Source organism: Xenia sp. Carnegie-2017, unplaced genomic scaffold, assembly GCF_021976095.1.
Source record: "Xenia sp. Carnegie-2017 unplaced genomic scaffold, XeniaSp_v1 HiC_scaffold_24, whole genome shotgun sequence".
NCBI classification, from domain to species: Eukaryota; Metazoa; Cnidaria; class Anthozoa; order Malacalcyonacea; family Xeniidae; genus Xenia; species Xenia sp. Carnegie-2017.
In genome coordinates this window covers 770,726-788,620 of record NW_025813487.1, presented here as the reverse complement: position 1 = coordinate 788,620, position 17,895 = coordinate 770,726, and the positions used below count along the sequence as shown (strand labels likewise).

Below are 17,895 nucleotides of genomic sequence, written 5' to 3'. Positions count from 1 at the left end.
GACATACGTGACAACGGCAACTCGATCTGACTTGGCATCTGCTGTAGGTATTCTTTCAAAATTTATGTCAAAGCCAGGAAAGGAGCATTGGCAGGGAGCAAAAAGAGTGTTGAGATACCTAAAAGGCACAATCAATTATGGTCTTGTTTTTCAAAGCAAAGATTCAACATGCGAAGTGGTTGGATATTCAGATGCTGATTGGGCAAGTGATGTAAATACAAGAAGATCTACATCAGGATACGTGTTCCAGATAAACAAATCAACCGTCAGCTGGAGCAGCAAGCGACAATCTTGTGTTGCAAGATCTTCGACTGAAGCTGAGTATGTTGCACTAAGTTATGCAACACAGGAAATCATATGGTTACGACGTTTACTAGCGGATATTGGAATAAATCAAGATCAACCATCTATACTGAACGAAGATAACCAAGGGCAATTGAACTTTCGAGGAATCCACGATTTCACAATCGCACTAAACATATTGACGTTGCGTATCATTTTGTTAGAGAAAAGGTCAACGATAATTCCATTATTGTTCAATACTGTAGTACAGATCAGATGTTAGCGGATGTTATGACGAAAAGTTTACCAAAGCAAACATTCCAAAACTTTCGAGACATGTTAGGTGTCAAAGAAATTTTAGTTTAAGAATTCGTAATTCTTAAAGAACATTTATAGTGCACATTAAGTGGGAGTGTTAGCAATATGAAGTATTATTGATGATGTAATGTTACACTATAATATTATTGCATGAAGTATTAATCTTATCTTAGCACATGTTATGTTATACGGGAAGCCATGAAATATTTTTTCTATCAATTACATTTCTATTCTATGTATTCCTGATTTCTGATTGTAATGAATCACTCAAATATCAACATAAAATACCTTAAAGTTTATATACAAACTTTGCTCTCTGTAATATGTATTCGTAAAGAGCTTGATAAAAATATCTTTATCGATTAGATCTATAAGTGTTAGAAAGTATGCACACAAATCCACGAGAAAACCCCCGACGTCTAGTTAAATCTTGTTTGTTGACAAGTATTGTCAGTTTTAAGTATGGTCAATGGGTATCGATAAATTTTGTTTTAACTTATCATACTGGATTATTACATGTTTGTAACCATTTACATGTTTGTAACCATTTTCAAACCATTTACTTTAATACTGGATTATGTCGATTCAGATATTTCTGGCAGTTCTACTGAGTACATGTAAAGCAAATATCTTAAACTTTGTGAGCTAGAAAAAGAACAGAATTCAACTTAAATTGTGGTACATAATGCTGTTTTCGGTTGGGAATTTTTTAACCAAGATATTAAAATAGGATAGTTAACTATTCAGTACAATCCTTGAACAACTGCAGGGTAGAACTAAATGAATCGAAATTATTCTTTATTTAAATTACAACTTTTGAAATCAAAGAGTTTTAGCTTCTCTGTCATAAGACTGTGTATTGCTGCAATAGAATAAAACATTAAAACAGTGTCAACATGCGTTGTAAGATTTATAAATAGTCTTGTGTATTAAAAGTAAAAGTAATTGGTATTACAAAATTTTTGAAGAATCAAGTTTGGGAAAAAATAGAATTTGTACAAAGAAACTAGTAATCTTGGGAGAAACTAGTTGTTTTCTACAGGTCCAAGTGGACTCTTTGCAATTTAAAACTGATTATAATTGCAAATTGATTTCAGTTATCGATTTTATTTAAATTCTAGTTCTCCAATCCACTCCCGGCTATTCTACTTCTTATTGTTTGTCTTTGACTTCATTGCAACTAAAGCATTCCATGTGAATCCTGGATGACCTAAGAATATACCAAGTGTGGATTGATATCTGATGAGGCAATGCTAAATCAAACTTTTCATGCACAAAATCATAAGCTTGTCTATAGTAAAAATTTGTAAATGGAAACAAATCTTGGTTCAGAGCAGTTCCTATCTTGGTTTTGGTGTATTAACGTACCTAGAACAGTGGCATAGCCAGCCTTAATATTTGTTTATACTAGGTAAGTTTTTCACCATTATCATTATTCATTTCTCTAGAAATATATTTTTTACAGTAAGTAAACACCAAAAAATCTACATAGCCTGAACAAATTGCAGGCTTCCCTACACCACACAACATACTTCATTTATCACAGTGTTTTTAACATAAATATTGTTCAATTTTAACACAACTCTATTCTTAACAAACCATTATTTTTTCAGAAAAATATTATAAACAAATCCTAATTATTTATAAGTGAGCTCTCTTGATTGCAAGACATGTATAGCTCGAAAAGAACTGGTTGCTTAGTGCCTCAAGAAAAGAATAAAATTTATTGGGAAAACACTGTTTAAAATAAAATTATGTAGTAAAAAACATGAACGAAATACATGCCAAATGCCATCACATTTCAAGTATTGACAAACAACAATTTAACCCGACTTTTTGAATGACAAACCATATTATCTTGCTTACCCGTGTCATGAAATATTTTCTTTTCTTGCACTATTTCGGCATTCATATACTACACAAGTTTGCAGCACATTTCATCGATGAAATTTTAAAAAGTTTTTGTTAGGAAAACAAGCTTTGAAATTTTCTATCATCGTATATATGTATCTTATAAAGATGAATTTTGGCTGCAAATTAAATGACTGACACACACCATGATTAAAGTGATATTTTCTTGCGTTTATGGCATAACGTTAATGCGCAACAATAAAAAAACTCAATCATAAAGAATCAGTTTACCTCGATGATATATTTATTTCTCTTTTGTGGACAAAAAATAATAACCCTTTCATATAAAATATTTCATGCAATTTTTTGATGTTTGTTATCAGCATGTAAATTTTTTTGCTAAATATATTTTATATTTAGATCACTTTTTTGACTACTTCTAGATGTCAGCTATTTTTAAATAAAAACAACATAGCATCTGTGAAGCATGCTCTCTTTTTTGAGAAAAAATGAGTCATTTGAAATGCAAAGTTTGAAGTTTCCTTCTTAGCTCGTCAATAACATCTGCGGAAACTTAACAAATTTGACATGCACTGTTAATTTTAGGGTGTCAAACTAACACCTTTATTGGTGGCAAGCGTCATTTAAGAAAATATGCAATATAAACCTGCAAATTCAAAATTATTATGACAATAAATGGAATGACATTGAAAATGTATGACATCATCACAAAGTTGTGCAAGTCAAATATGTAAATCGGTAATCAACTTTTACACAAATTAATACGGTTTTTCAGTTCATATCATAACACAAATGATATGTGTTAAATTTTGCTTGCATTAATATGAAGTTATTATGAAGGATCACGGTGGTCTATTTTTATAATTTAAATACAAACAAAAGAAATCATCTTTAAACTAGGATTTTGTAACCAAATTTTTCAATCTGTAGTGGTCAATATAAGAGACCACGTCTTGACCACGTTCAAAGCGTTTAAATAAAAAATCGTTAGAATCTTACGATTTCTTTTGCGTTTTAATATCGTTATGCAAAGTAACAATGCATGGTGTTTTAGGGTAGGTTATGATTCATTAGACCTTACTGAATTTAAAAACTGGACTTTAATTTTGACCAAATCTTCATTGAATCTTGCAGCCAAATGTTGAAAAGTTAAGGTTCTGAGAATGGTTTAAGGGCGTTCTGATTGACGTTACCAACATCTTCTAGCCCAAAATTATAATATTAGCGTTATTTAATAGGCTAAATATGTTTAATCAATAAATATTTGGCGTAATATCGCTGAAAAATGGTCAATTGTTACTATCATTTCATATATATTAATGTAGGGAGAGCATAGTTCTTTTGTTTGGCAACAATACGTTTTGTTTTTATAAATTAGATTTGATAGATATCCGATAGTTTGTTCAAGTACAAACAATGTATTTTAACCCTATAGAGACCGTTGTTGCTAACAGGCAACAATCACCAAACGAGATGTGTAAGAATTTTTGAAAAGGCACGGCTCCCAGAGGGTTAAACAATCATGTTGAACAAATACATATAATGACCTGCTTAACACCATTTATAAAGATACCTTTCACTTCAAGACACATATAAGCCACGAGGCGTCATGAAAGGCAGATGTTGTTCATAGGAGATGGAACAAGACTTTACACATTTACGAAAAGTGTAAAGGTTTCCAATAAAGTTGTTGCTTTCAACTCTCCTCGAAGACAAGTTACCGAAACAGGTCTCATTTGATTGCAGATGTATTTAAACGTGTTGATAAAAAATCAAGACCGGCATTATCTGAATGCTGCTAAAGAAAGACATACCGCACATATTTACACATTTGAAAGCCACGATGTACAGATATATACTATCATTATTACGTCTTAAATGTTGAGAGCAGCCGGAAAAGAAATTCAAAGCGGAAAATCCTTTTTTCAAAATCATGTATGAAAATAGATCCTACGGCTGAAAACTACAAATGTAAGTGACTAAACTGACGATAAATGATAATTTGTTGTTGGACTTATCTCTATTGTTCTTGCGAAACTCTCAATGGTTTTCATTGATGCTACTGATGTTTGATTTGTCTCTTCAATGTCACATTAGTTATAACTGAATATATGCAATGAATATAAATACGCTAAATTTGCCATCTGTCTCCAATGCACTATGTGGTTGAGTGCATAGAAGTACAGTTTTCATAGATTAAAGTGTAGACTTGCAATTAACGAGAACCGTAATTGTTTTTTCTCGTTTTTCTACGACTCTATACATTACTTTTAGTAGTAGAACCTCGTGGAAAACAGAACGCTCTTAAATTCTCTCCTAACCTTAACTTAGCAATATATGATTACAAGATTCAATGAATATTTGGACGAAATTAAAGTCTAGTTTGTAAATTCATTATCGTTTCATGAATCTTAACCTACAACATCATGCATCTTTGCTATGCATAATGACATTAAAACGCACAAAAATTGTAGATTCTAATGATTTTTTTTGTTTAAATACATAGAAGAATTACTTATTGTCTTTGTAAAAGGTGAAAAGCTCCTAAGGGGGCAATCACAATAAAAAATTTTAGTCATGACGTGATTAAACAAATGTTAACAACGAAAACTTAATAACTTTAACGTTGTAGAAAAAAAGGGGAATTCTGTCTTTTTACTGACGGATTGCTGAAGTATGAGTTGCATGGAATAATCAACTAGTCTTAATGGTAGGCCTCGTAATATGAAAGCTTTCAATGTAAAATGCTTTGATAACGATGTTAAGCATTTCATCGTTTGAAACTTGTTACATCTTTCAAACTTAACCGGCTAAAGCTATTCGTGCAATGTTGGTGAATGTTCTACCATTTGGATAGTCAAACAGAAAACATATAACAATTTGCTCATTCTCAATATATCTGTTTAAGAATTTAAAAAGGCAAACTAACGTCATATGTAGAGTTCTTCATCATGAAATGTCGTACATATGTTTCATATTTTCTTATATTTTAGATCCCACATGGATAGAGTTGTGAAAATCCCTTTACCACCCGTGTCATTCACTTCAATTCTCTTACTAGTTTGTCATTACTCATGTGTCATGGTGGTTCATGGCTAAAAATGTTCATTTGCATTTTGGATTCTTTGTGGATGTCATTTGTTTGTTCATATAATGATGATGGGCCCCATTGTTATATGAGCCCACCTAAAGGTGGTCAGCTGACATTCATAGAAGATCAAATCTTCACTAAGCATTCTTTGAGTGATGATATAACTGGGGTATTGAAGTGATCCCTTTTCCATCGCTTGAAGTTACCATAAGAGTGCATTGTAAACAGTAATCTATCGAAATGGTGATTCATAATACCAGTAGCCCCTTTATTGGTTACATCGATTGCTTTGTGTATGGAATGGTATAAACGTATTGAATGGACATTGCATAACGGCATTTGTATGTGTGAACATTAACGTTGAAATGATTGGACTATAATCTACGAAGATGGAAAACAAGCGAGAGGAAAAACATGATCCATGTCTTGTGGTTTGTAAGTTGAGTAGATAAGTATTAAAATTAACTTATAGCTATGAGTAACTGCATGAGAGATTTAAAAAAGATCCCGATGGTCTATTTTTATAATTTGAACTATAATCAAGAAAAACACCCGTATTTGCTAAAAAAATGTCACCAAAAGATGTCAATTGCTGTGAGAAAATAGCTGGCTTTCACTCGCTACTTTTTACTAATTTTAGTAAACGTTTATAAACAAAATTGCAATGCTGCAAGAAGGGTTCATTGAATTTTTAAGATAAAAACGTTACATAAAAATTCTACGATATACACGTAAAAACTGCGCTGTAAAAAATGTGGAAGAGACCTACTAAGACGCCTGGATCAGACGGAGCAGGATAATGCTTGAAAATCAGGTATTAAAGTTTTGTTCTTTTCAACATAGATAATTTCTTATTTTATTCATTCATTATGCTGACATTTATAATGTGTTTTTTATAGAGTAGCTATGTCTGTAAACGTAATAACTAGACATTGAATGAACGATCAAGTTGGAAAGAAGCACGAAGAAACAAGCGTCCTTATAGTAAGATTTCCACTTGCGACTTTCGTTATGCATACTATTAATCAGTATAACGCATTTTTAAATTCAACCTTTAAAAATTTCCGTAAAACTAAATTTTCACAATTGTCAAATTTTCGGACAAAACACACGAGTGAAAGTCAGCTATTAATGAAGGTCCTAATAAAGCAACATAGAAATTTTGATCGAATGAAATCTAGTAGACATCAGAAATAATTTGTATGCAAGTCACGAAGTCCTTTTGGTCATTTCATTTTTCATTGTTATTGGTAGGTGAATGATCAGGTCGAACGTACTGAATGAATTTTTTATATCATTTATGTATGAGCTGTTATTAGTTTTTATTTTTTCGTCTATTCAATAAAATATTTGTTAACACTCTGCACTCTTTCATTTTTTGTTCTCTACTAAAGTTTTCGTTTCTTTTGTTCAAACACAAAATATTTGCGGTGTCAGTAAATAGGGTAGTCAGGCGACTTTTTTGTCGCCGACTTTTTTGTCAGTTGACTGTCATTTTGTCGCTTTGCAAATTAACATACGAACGACGAAGCCAAGATCTGACTACGCTGCATATTAAAGTAGATCATCGGGATCATTGAAAACAACAAAAATATGAAACATCTTAAAACAACAAAAATTTTACTAAACTTTTCTAAATTTTGATCTTTTTATTTATTGGAGGGTTTTTTACCGGATCCACCGGTTTTCCCTCCCATTTCGTTTTGTTTTGGAAAAAAAAACAGTGTCCACATTTGGGGCCAAGCGAAGTCATTTATTATAACATTATTTATTGTAGCTATCATGAATATTCACATTTATTTTTATTTCTCGGCCTTTGGGTATATTTCCCAAAACACTGCGTTTAATGAATATAATGGCATACATTTTGAAAAAAAGTTTGTAAGCAAGTTTTCTTCTCAGTCAGATCTTCCAAGACAAATTTGTAATCTTCTGCATCAACCGACTCAGCGAGAAAATGAAGATGATTTTATACAGTATGGAAGTGTGATTTGCGTACATTGTGAAAATTCCATGATTCTTTCATTTCACAAAGGAATCCTTTTTACTTAAAATATTGTTTTAAACATGAGCAATGTGATAAATTTTTACATTACTCACGGTAATACGCTTAGCCCAGTGGCGGATCTAGTGTATGTCAAATGCTTCGCGCGACTGATGTTTGAAATTCAAAAATTACCTGTACATATTAATTAAAAATCATTAATTATTCTTACTTTATTATCGCATTTACTTCGTGATAAAAATCCAGCTTTATTTTTTATTGAAAACTAATGACTAGTGCAATGAATATCTCGTTGGTAACCAGATCAGTTGAATTTTAATTGACCTGGAATAACCGACCGATAAGCGGGGTGGCTTGACTGGTTCGACGGATAAAGGAGTCTATGAACGCCAAAAACGCTTATTTAATTGGTCAATGGCCAGATCAGTGGACAGTCTGGAATGGTCTCGACTGATAATAGGGGTGGCCGGACGTATAAGGGAGTCCAATTGCTATCTTACAATTGGTTCATTTGAATTTTTGTCTTACTGTGATTGGTTTGACCGATTTCGACTGTTAGCCAACTGAACTAACATACAAGCTCACTGTCTGAATTGAATGTTTGATCCTTTCATAGTAATTTTCTAAAGCATGATAGAAACTAAACTACAATCAGATGGAATCCTACATTCCTGCAAATATATTTCAATAGACAAAAAATCTGTAGCCATAAGGCGCCATACTATTATTTACTTTATCATAAACAAATGTTTGGGGCTTTTCAATTAATGATCATTGATTTGATCATTCAATCATTGGACAGTTACACTACACATTTTTTAAGATTTGAGAAAACTAACATTGATTACATGAGAAGCTGTTTACTATAACCTGTGATTTTTAGTCTTCTGATCCATGAAGCTTTTTATTTTGACAATTTGACTGGAATGGTATTAAACCTTTATACATAAAATGTTGTCCCATGTCACATATTGTCCCCTTTTCTAACTGAACACCTCATGTAGAGATGTAAAGGTGTGTTAATATACGGCTCATACCAGATTGTTTGCCATAAATTTCAAAGGGCTATTGATGTATGAAAAGCATTTTCTATAAAGTAAAAATGTCTTCCTATGTATGCAGATAAACCTTGAAATTTGGCAAAACAGCAAAGTATTTTTCATGATCACTAGGCAATTTTTCTGATGATCATTATAATTTCTAAACTAAATTATTTCAGATTTACATTTAAACGAGCTTTGATCATATGAAATGATATTTATCATAACCAGTAAGCATGACACATGAACCAATTTTAACATTCATGTAATTATATAATTAAAGACATGTTGATTACATTCTGTTTGTATTTGCAAATACAATGCTACTAGTGATTGCTATATAGCACACCTTGCATATACTTACAGAAGATAATAGTCTAGTGAAATGCCTACTAAACATTTATAGCATTAAGCTGTCCTTAACTTTTCACTTTAATTTTTGCTTAATTTTAAGAAAAAATTTTAAGTTTTTTCTCAAAAAGTGAATTTGCTGGCACTGATGTGGTGATGGGTAAAGGGTTACAATAAACTTGCATGGTTTGAAGTCTGAGCTTTTCTATATCTTTGAACTGTCACTAGTAGTACCAAATTTCTAACTTACCTTATACTTATTTGGCATGATAATGAGCCTAAATATTTAACAAAACATTCAAGTATTGTTCACTTCATTTTTTTTTTTTGAAAAAAACGTAAGCAAAATGTGTTGTTTTTACGCAAAACGATGCCCACAAAATACATTTTGTGTTGCTCTAAAACGCTGAAAATGGCATTTTCAAGGCTCTGGAATCCAAAATTTCTCAGGGGAGAATTCCTCAGACCCCCCCAGGTGCGGAGCGCCTCCGACGTTTTATGACTGATGTTTGAAAAATCCTAGATCCGCCTGTGGCTTAGCCCAATATCATTAGCACACATCATTCGACAATTTTCTCCTCTACCATGAAGTGAGATGTTTTATGCCTATACCAAATACATTCCCAATGATATAGAGCGAAATGATAACACCAAATACACAGAGATTAATCTTGATAATAGATAGTTTGAGATTGAGATTTTTAAACTACAATGTGCTTCTCAACGTCACTGCACATCTGAGACTAGCATTATCTTAATGACTATTTTCATTGCATCCTTTACTGTTGTATCGACAGTGTTTTTTCTCATAGCTAAGTAATTATAATGCGTGCAGTTGATGTTTGAAATGTATTCGTAAGTTACAATGGTTTATTTAATAATAAAGGTTCTTTATAATAAGAACTGACTTATGCAAGAATATAGATGTATAGAATTTTTGATTAAGCAAGGGGAAAAAATCCATTCACAGTTTCGAAAATCGTGTCTTAATCATTGGCATTCAAATCTTGTCTTAAATAATCGATTCTCTATTCCTGAGTTAAAACTTGTGAAATTTATAAGGTTTAGCAGTAGTCCTTTGGAATTTGACTAATCTCAATGTTATTATGTACTCTGCATGAAGTTCTTATTTATGTATTTTTATTTCTATAACAATTGTTTTTAGTCAGTGATGTATACTTAGTTATACAACTAGAATGCTCTACATAGATGTCATTAATGTTTTATAATACTGTTTGTTGAAGGAGATCCTGACTCACTCTCATCTTCGTTCGTTATTTAAAAGTTTTTATGTAACAAAACTCACAAGGATAAAAGATTGATGTTACAATAAGGTATGAACTTTCATCACCATTTTTAATCTGATATGTATGTGGTCGCGTTCTTTATATTAAATCTATCATCCGTTTGTTGAGTATGTGACATGTAAAGAACTAAAGCAAGCATAATTTTGTTCATACGGTCGTCTTACTTCTAAAACGGAAGTAATTTTAGAAAAATTAAGCGATATTTTAGAACTACATTGCCGACGTAACAAATTAGCTAAAGCGGCATCTCGATAAACATGCATGAGAAATCATATCTAAATTGATATACCAACTTTCTAACTATTGACAATAGCTCCATGGCAAAGGAAAGCAAAACACTTTCAAAGTCATGGGAGAGGTGAAATAAGATACTTGTCTACGGAAAAAATGGGAATCTGTGAAAATTTATGTAGAAAGGATAGCATGTCCAATCATGCATCACCTCCCTTTTTTTCCCACTGCCACATTTTACTAATCTCTGTGTACCTAGCAAAATGTTGTTAATTGTATTGAGCAAATTATTCATTTGAAAAATAAGAACATTTGTAAAATAAGCAAATGGTGAACACAGGAAGAATGTATTTACACTGAGAAAGACGCAACCGAATCTATTTTTGTAAATTTTACATGTTTGCTTAACAGTTTTAAGGTTTACTTTCATTGCAACCTTTACTGTTGTATCTACAGTGTCTTTATTGGTCATAAGTAATTATAATTGCGTGCAGTCGATGTTTGTCATGTATTCATATTTTTGCAATGGTTTATTTAATATCAAAGGTTTTTTATACTAAGAACTGACTTATGCAAGAATATACATGTATGGAATTTTTGATCAATGAAGGGAAAAAATCCATTCACCGTTTCGAAAGACAATTCTGTCTTAATCATTGATATTCAAATTCTGTCTTATATGATTCTCTATTCCTGAGTTAAAACTTGTGAAAGTTTATAAGATTTAGCAGTAGTCCTTTGGAATTTGACTAATCTCAATGTTATTATGTACTCTGCATGAGGTTCTTATTTATGTATTTTTATTTCTATAACAATTGCTCCCGATATCAAATCGTCCACGTATAAGCTCTTGAGAATATCCTTGACGACCTCGGGATAACGGTTTTCTAAGACGTTAAGGTGTTCTTGGAGCACTCCGTTTAGAAAGAAATGCGATGGTGTTAGCCCAAACGCCACTCGACTGAATCGAAGCACTTCTATTTCACTACTGTTGACGTTCTTGATCCAGTGAAAATGTAAGGCATCTTGTTCACTTTCATGCACTCGCACCTGTAGAAAGGCCTTTTTCAGATCTCCAGCGATAGCTACTGCATGAAATCGATTACGGACAATGACGCTCCAGAGCTTATTATGTAATGGTGGTCCAGTTAGCAAGCAGTTGTTGAGAGAAGGGAATTACCACACTCACTTGCAGATGCATCGTACACAATTCGTAGTTTCGTAGTTTCAGCGTCCTTCATAACGACTGTTTTGTGTTGCAGATAGAATTCCTTACCCTTCGCTTTATGATTCCCCTTCTCAACAACTTCTTGGTGTAGTTGTCCTCGTATCACCGCGTCATATTCCATTGACATATTTTCACGTTTTAGTTTGCGTAAAAAAGAATTAAGGCGTCTTAGACTTCCGTTACGATTACAAGGCAATGATGGATGATTAGGATTCTATGGTAATTAGATTTAGTGATGTTAACAGCTGTACTTAAAGCGTAGGAGTGGCTTGCACCGCTGTCCAATAGAGCCAGGAACTTAAATCATTTAGTGAGGTCAACAGCTGTCCTTGAATCGTAAGAGTAGCTTGCACCGCTGTCCAATAGAGCCCGGAACTTAAATCCATTGATATGTACAACAACAACTTTGATTTAGTGAGGTTAACAGCTGTCCTTGAAGAGTAGGAGTGGTAGCACTGTCCAATAGAGCCTGGAACTTAAATCATTTAGTGAGGTTAACAGCTGTACTTGAAGTGTAGGATAGGCTTGCACCGCTGTCCAATAGAGCCCGGAACTTAAATCCATTTATATGTACAACAACAACTTTGATTTAGTGAGGTTAACAGCTGTACTTGAAGCGTAAGAGTGGCTTGCACCGCTGTCCAATAGAGCCCGGAACTTAAATCATTTATTGAAGTTAACAGCTGTACTTCAAGTGTAGGAGTGGCTTGCACCGCTGTACAATAGAGCCTGGAACTTAAATCCATTAATACGTACAACAACCACAGGATGTATCACCGAACACTTTCCAATATGGTTTGCAGTCATCCCAGGCTCTTTGGACTCTTTAGGGTTTTCATTCTTATCACAAATGGAGGTGTGATGCTGACCTTGACAGATTTGACATCTTGTTTTGCTCATACAATCTGCTGCTCTATGTTTGGGTCCTGCACAATTGAAACACAGACGCTTTTCTGCCAAAATTTTCTTTTGATTCTCGCTTCTAACGACTTTTGTTCAGTTAACTGCTTTATAAGTTGCAGAACAGAATATGCAGCCCTTGTTCTGATGTTAACAGCTATTTTCACCGTGATTGCTTGTCATAATGGATCTCCCTCTTTTGGAGTCCTTTTGCCCTGGTCCTTGATAGGATTGTTGCGGGTCCACTTCCCTAGAGCTTCGACAAACTGTGTAAAGTTCCATTTATCCTGATCTTCATACATGAGTGGCAACTCACTCTTAATCACAGCTAACTTTTCAAAGGTAAATCGAACGGCTGCATCAAGCTTATCGAGACATTTTAATGTTTACAATGATTCAACTTTATACAAAAGTGTTTCATAGAAGTTGTGTATTTTTCCCACATCTCGTTCACCGATTGTTGGCAGCTCAAGCATACTTTTCACATAGGCACTTATAACTTCTCTTTCGTCACCATATCGTTTCTCTAGAATATCTATGGCTCAATTATATCCTTCTTCTGTAAATGGGAGACCATCTATTAACTTTCTCACCTTCAATTCAATTAACTCATTTAGAGAGGAGAAGTTGGTAACTGGATCAACATTTGATTTATCTATTTGAGCTTGGAATTGCCCCCAGAACCCATCTCGTGGTGTCCCATCAAACTTAGTTGTAACGAGTTTTGATATCTTTACAGTACTAGATCCCTCATTGCTAGGACTTGATCGAGAATCTTTCAGCTTTTGTTGAAATTCAAAATCGAGTTTCCGCCTTTTTGCATCTGTCTCTTTTTCTTGAAGTAATCGTTGCTTAGTTAGCTCTCTTTCAAATCTCAGTTTCTGTTGCTGCTCCAATTTCACAAAATCATCCTGTGCTGCCAGCTCTACTCGTTTCAACTCGTTGGTGATGTGTCGTATACATTCATCAGCCTCAGCTAATAAGTCGTCCACTTCCTTCGACTACTCTTGCACTTCTTCTTCAGTTTTACCATTAGTAAGCATTTCATCTTCAATACATTCCTTGAGTTGATTTACTGCTGTAGAGTTTGTTGCAACTGACAACCGCTGTCGTTCCATGGCCTCTTTATCTCCTTTAGACACGATATATTCAGTTCTATTCATGTGTAATTTCGAGGTTTTTGACTTGGCAGTCAGGTTGGTAAGATTTACTGCCATCTTTAACAACTTGTACTGAAATTCTTCGCAAAATTTCAGGAAAAATTTGTCCTTTTGATCAATTTAACGTCACAGTATGTATGCTCACACGTCGTAAATTTTCCGATTGAAACCTGCAGTTTCGTCCCAATCCTTTTCAATCCTGCCGGGTTCGCCATTGTTTTGGAAACATGGAAATGTTTCTTTAAAGTTTCCTAATGTACTCACACTCTCAGGTTGATATTTTTGCTTTATTTTTTAAAACAAAGGAAATACGGTTATAAGCAACATACGAACATCGTTATTATTTTCATCTCCCAAAAAAACAAAACTCACATGATTAGTCTTTTCATAAAAATAATGCGCCTCCCCATTTGGACACATGAAAATTGGAAAATTAAAGTTTATAGAAAAAGTAATGAATGACTTGTGTATTATTTGTACTTTTCTTACGTTGTCTCATCATGCAGAAGACATTCATCAATTGTTAAGTTTTTAGAAATTCTCGTAGCATCTTCAAACGGAATCACACTTTAAGTGTTATCAATATGAGCAGGCATGTGGCTAGGATGTAAAATTTGGGGGCGAAACAACATTTTTTTGGGGGGGGAGCAGTTGTAGACGTCAAGTAATACTGTATTATAACAATAATATAATTTATCACTAGTAAGTTTTTGTGGGTAGCCGTTGAGCTTGCGCGGCTAACCACTATGCCTTATTAAAAAAGTGTCTGAGTGAGGCAGTGAGGCAGGCAGTGTTTGTTCGTCGTGATATCCTCGGCTGTGTCATCGGTGATAGTCGCATATGCGAACGATCACGAATAGAATTGTCTTAAGTAATGTCAATACTTATGTTGTTCTTCAAATACCTATGCTTTAGAGCGTATAATCTGCACTTTGTTTTATCGAGTATAGTCAAAGCATTGCAGCTGAAAATATCTTTCATTTATACGCTTTACTGGTGATTACAGACGTCAAATATATCTCGTTGGGGAAAAAATACAAAGAACTTGATACTCTGTGCATTCCGTACTTGTATTTTGCTCATATGTCGCGTTGTTTATCTCTCAGCCTGTGTTCTGTGTTTTGGTGAGGAAAATGTAAAGTTATTACTTAATGACTTAAGTTATTGTCCTATGGGGGACTACTGCAGTTTAGCGGACACCTTGGACGCTGACCCAAACCCTACCCTATAATCCCAAGCAAACACGAGCCCGCGGTCACAAGCGCTTCGGGTGTCCGCTAAACTGCAGCCCAGCAAAAATTTAAATTGGAACAGAATCATCAGCAATATAGTCCTATCAAAATGTTAATAAGAAAATATTCCTACAACACAGCAAACCAGTTTGATATATCCTGTTAAAAGAACGACGTATCTCTTCACCACACGATTGTTAGACAAATAAGATATATTATTTATCAACCAGGAGTTACTATCGCATGGTGAATGCTGCCTCTCGCGCTGAGTAGGCGAAAATATCATTTTAACTTTTTTTCCATTATATCAAGTCTACTATTTTAATGCCTTGATGTAAGATCAATTACCGGGTCATGTCACTAGGCAGTGAGCACAATTTTTATCGAGAAATAGAAATGAAGCACACAAGTCTTTATAAATGACTTGTTGTATTATTTTTAAGTAATCCTTTTAACTTTTGTGAACATTTTGTACATTTTAAACTATACCTTTTTTCACAAACTCATTCCTTATTTCTAGAATAAAAAATGGCTTCACCACCTAAAAAATTAAAGATTGAGGAAAATGGATCTCGTTTGAGTAAACTTTTAATCAATAAAGGAACCCAAGCCTTAAAAACAACATTGCAATCTTTATTAAAGCCATCAAGTTTAGCTGGTAAACTTAAAGATCCCTCTACAATGAAGACATTAACATCTTTGAAATGTAAAGTCATCAAGAATGAGCAATGGGATCTACTTTACCCGTCGATTGGTGACCCTGACATTGAAAACTTTGACATCATATTATTGACTGTCTTATTGCGAAATATATGTGGTCTAACAGCATCAACTACAGGATGGGATAAACTTCCTTCCTCTTTTGATTCTTCAGTCTCAGCAAATATTGCAAGAATAAAGTTTTATCGAAATAAAGTGTACGGCCACATAACTACAACTAGTGTAGACGACAGTAAGTTTGAGTACTTGTGGCAGGAAATTTCAAAAGCATTGGTTGGTCTGGGTATTCAAGAAACTGAAATAGATGAATTAAAGAAAGCTCCCCTCATAGCCGATGAGGCAAATTATATTGAAATGTTAAAAGATTGGTATAAAACAGAAGAGCAGTTAATCGATGTCACTAAAAAAATCAAAGAATATGTGAAAGTAACTAATAGAAATGTTGTAGAGATGAAAAAATTGTTAGAGGGCAAAACATATTCAGATGTCGAGAAGCTTGGAAAGTGTAATTTCTACGGTCTTATTAAAGAACTTAACAAGAAATACTTACCTGGCACTAGGCAATGGTTATTTGAAAAACTCAAAACTTGGTTTAACGATAGAAGTGAAGATGCTTCTAATGTCATGATTTTGATTGCCGGTCCAGGTGTTGGTAAAAGTGTGTTTGCTGCTGAGGTGTGTCGGCGATATTCTGAAAAGAAGAAACTTGCTGCTTCTCATTTCTGTAGATATAATCGATCAGATTATAGAAATCCTCGAATGTTGATAGAATCATTGGCTAGTAGCATGTGTGATACAATATCAGAGTTTAAATCTAAACTGAATGAAGAATTACATAGAAACCATTCCAAAGAATCGATCACCTATGCTTTCCGTGTTTTATTAAATAATCCATTGCATTTGTTGGAAGATCATAAACCAATGCTTTTGGTTATTGATGCCTTAGATGAAAGCCAAGTTGATGGCAAAAGTGAATTGTTGGAATTGATTGCAGAAGAGTTTGACCGATTGCCTAAATGGATTAAAATCTTCATCACCAGTCGTCCAGAACTTCCTGTTCAAAAGGATTTGAAAGACATGAATCCTGTGGAGATTACAACTCATCCTCGTGATGAAAACAACGAAGAAGACCTGCACAAGTATTTAAGACATCAGTTGAATGATTGTGTGCAGAGAAATCGCTACCTTCTTCAGAAATTATTTGAAAAATGTGAGGGATCATTTCTTTATGCGCATTACGCACAACTGAGCTTAAAGAAAGAGGAAATTGAGCTTACAGAAGAGAATATTAAATCATTGGTCCCTAGTGGGTTAAGCGGTGTTTACACAAAGCAATTCAAAACAGTAAAAATATTGCTGACAGAGAAAAGTCTTTCAACCGGAAATTCAGTTATTTCCGAAGTTATTTTTAAGCAATTTCTTGAATTGTTGGCTGCCTGTCGGGAGTTTTTACCATTAACTTTACTGTTTAGCTATTTAGGTTTTTCTGGTGACATCAAGTTTGAATTCCGCAGTAAAATCATTGAACTGTTATCTCAAATTTTGCCAGTTTATAATGACTCTTTAACCGTGTATCACAAATCTCTAAATGATTGGTTGAAATCAGATGGTTACGAACAGCACGAGTTTACAGTTGATCCAAAAAATGGTCATAAGTTCTTATGGCAGGCTTGTGAGAATGTGTTTGAACAAATTAAGTGTAGGAACATTTCAGAAGATCAGATGAACTCTGCTGTGATTAAATATGCTTTGATAAATGGAGTCCACCATCTGATAGAATGTAGCAAAAATGTTGACTTTAGTTGAGCAGAAGATGTCAAAGTGGTTGGTAGGAGGTCAATAGATGTGGAAGACAACGACATGCATACCATTAGGTCTGAATTACCATTAGGTATGGTTTTCCACTTTTAACGTGATGTACTAAACTTTATGGTTTCACTGTATGCGTTTTCACTGTATGCGAATATACTCTAAAGTAGTAAATTCAAAATGTTTTATCACAACAAAAAATTTTCTTCTCGGAAATTGTTATTTATTTATAGTGACTGTATAGTACATCTTTCAAAATAGACTTTGTTTTCTAAAATTTTCACTGCACCATATGTATAGTACATTATTCAAAATAGACTTTAAGTTTGCAGAAATAAAGATAACGAGG

The 17,895-nt window shown here is 33.7% G+C and overlaps 1 protein-coding gene across 2 annotated transcripts in view; it reads left to right on the top strand.

The window, feature by feature from the left end:
- The window catches only part of LOC124450952, a 101,393-nt gene extending 83,586 nt beyond the window's left edge, over nucleotides 1–17,807 (top strand). Inside the window, exons 1-2 of one of the 2 annotated variants that reach the window (XM_047001604.1) lie at nucleotides 10,272–10,293; nucleotides 15,538–17,807. In XM_047001604.1, the coding sequence (XP_046857560.1) occupies nucleotides 15,546–17,543 (1,998 nt within the window). In that variant the 5' untranslated portion in view covers nucleotides 10,272–10,293; nucleotides 15,538–15,545 and the 3' untranslated portion in view covers nucleotides 17,544–17,807. Of the gene's footprint in view, nucleotides 1–10,271; nucleotides 10,294–15,535 lie in introns of those variants that run through there. The other variant, XM_047001603.1, reaches the window with a different exon arrangement.
- The last annotated feature ends 88 nt before the right edge of the window (nucleotides 17,808–17,895 follow it).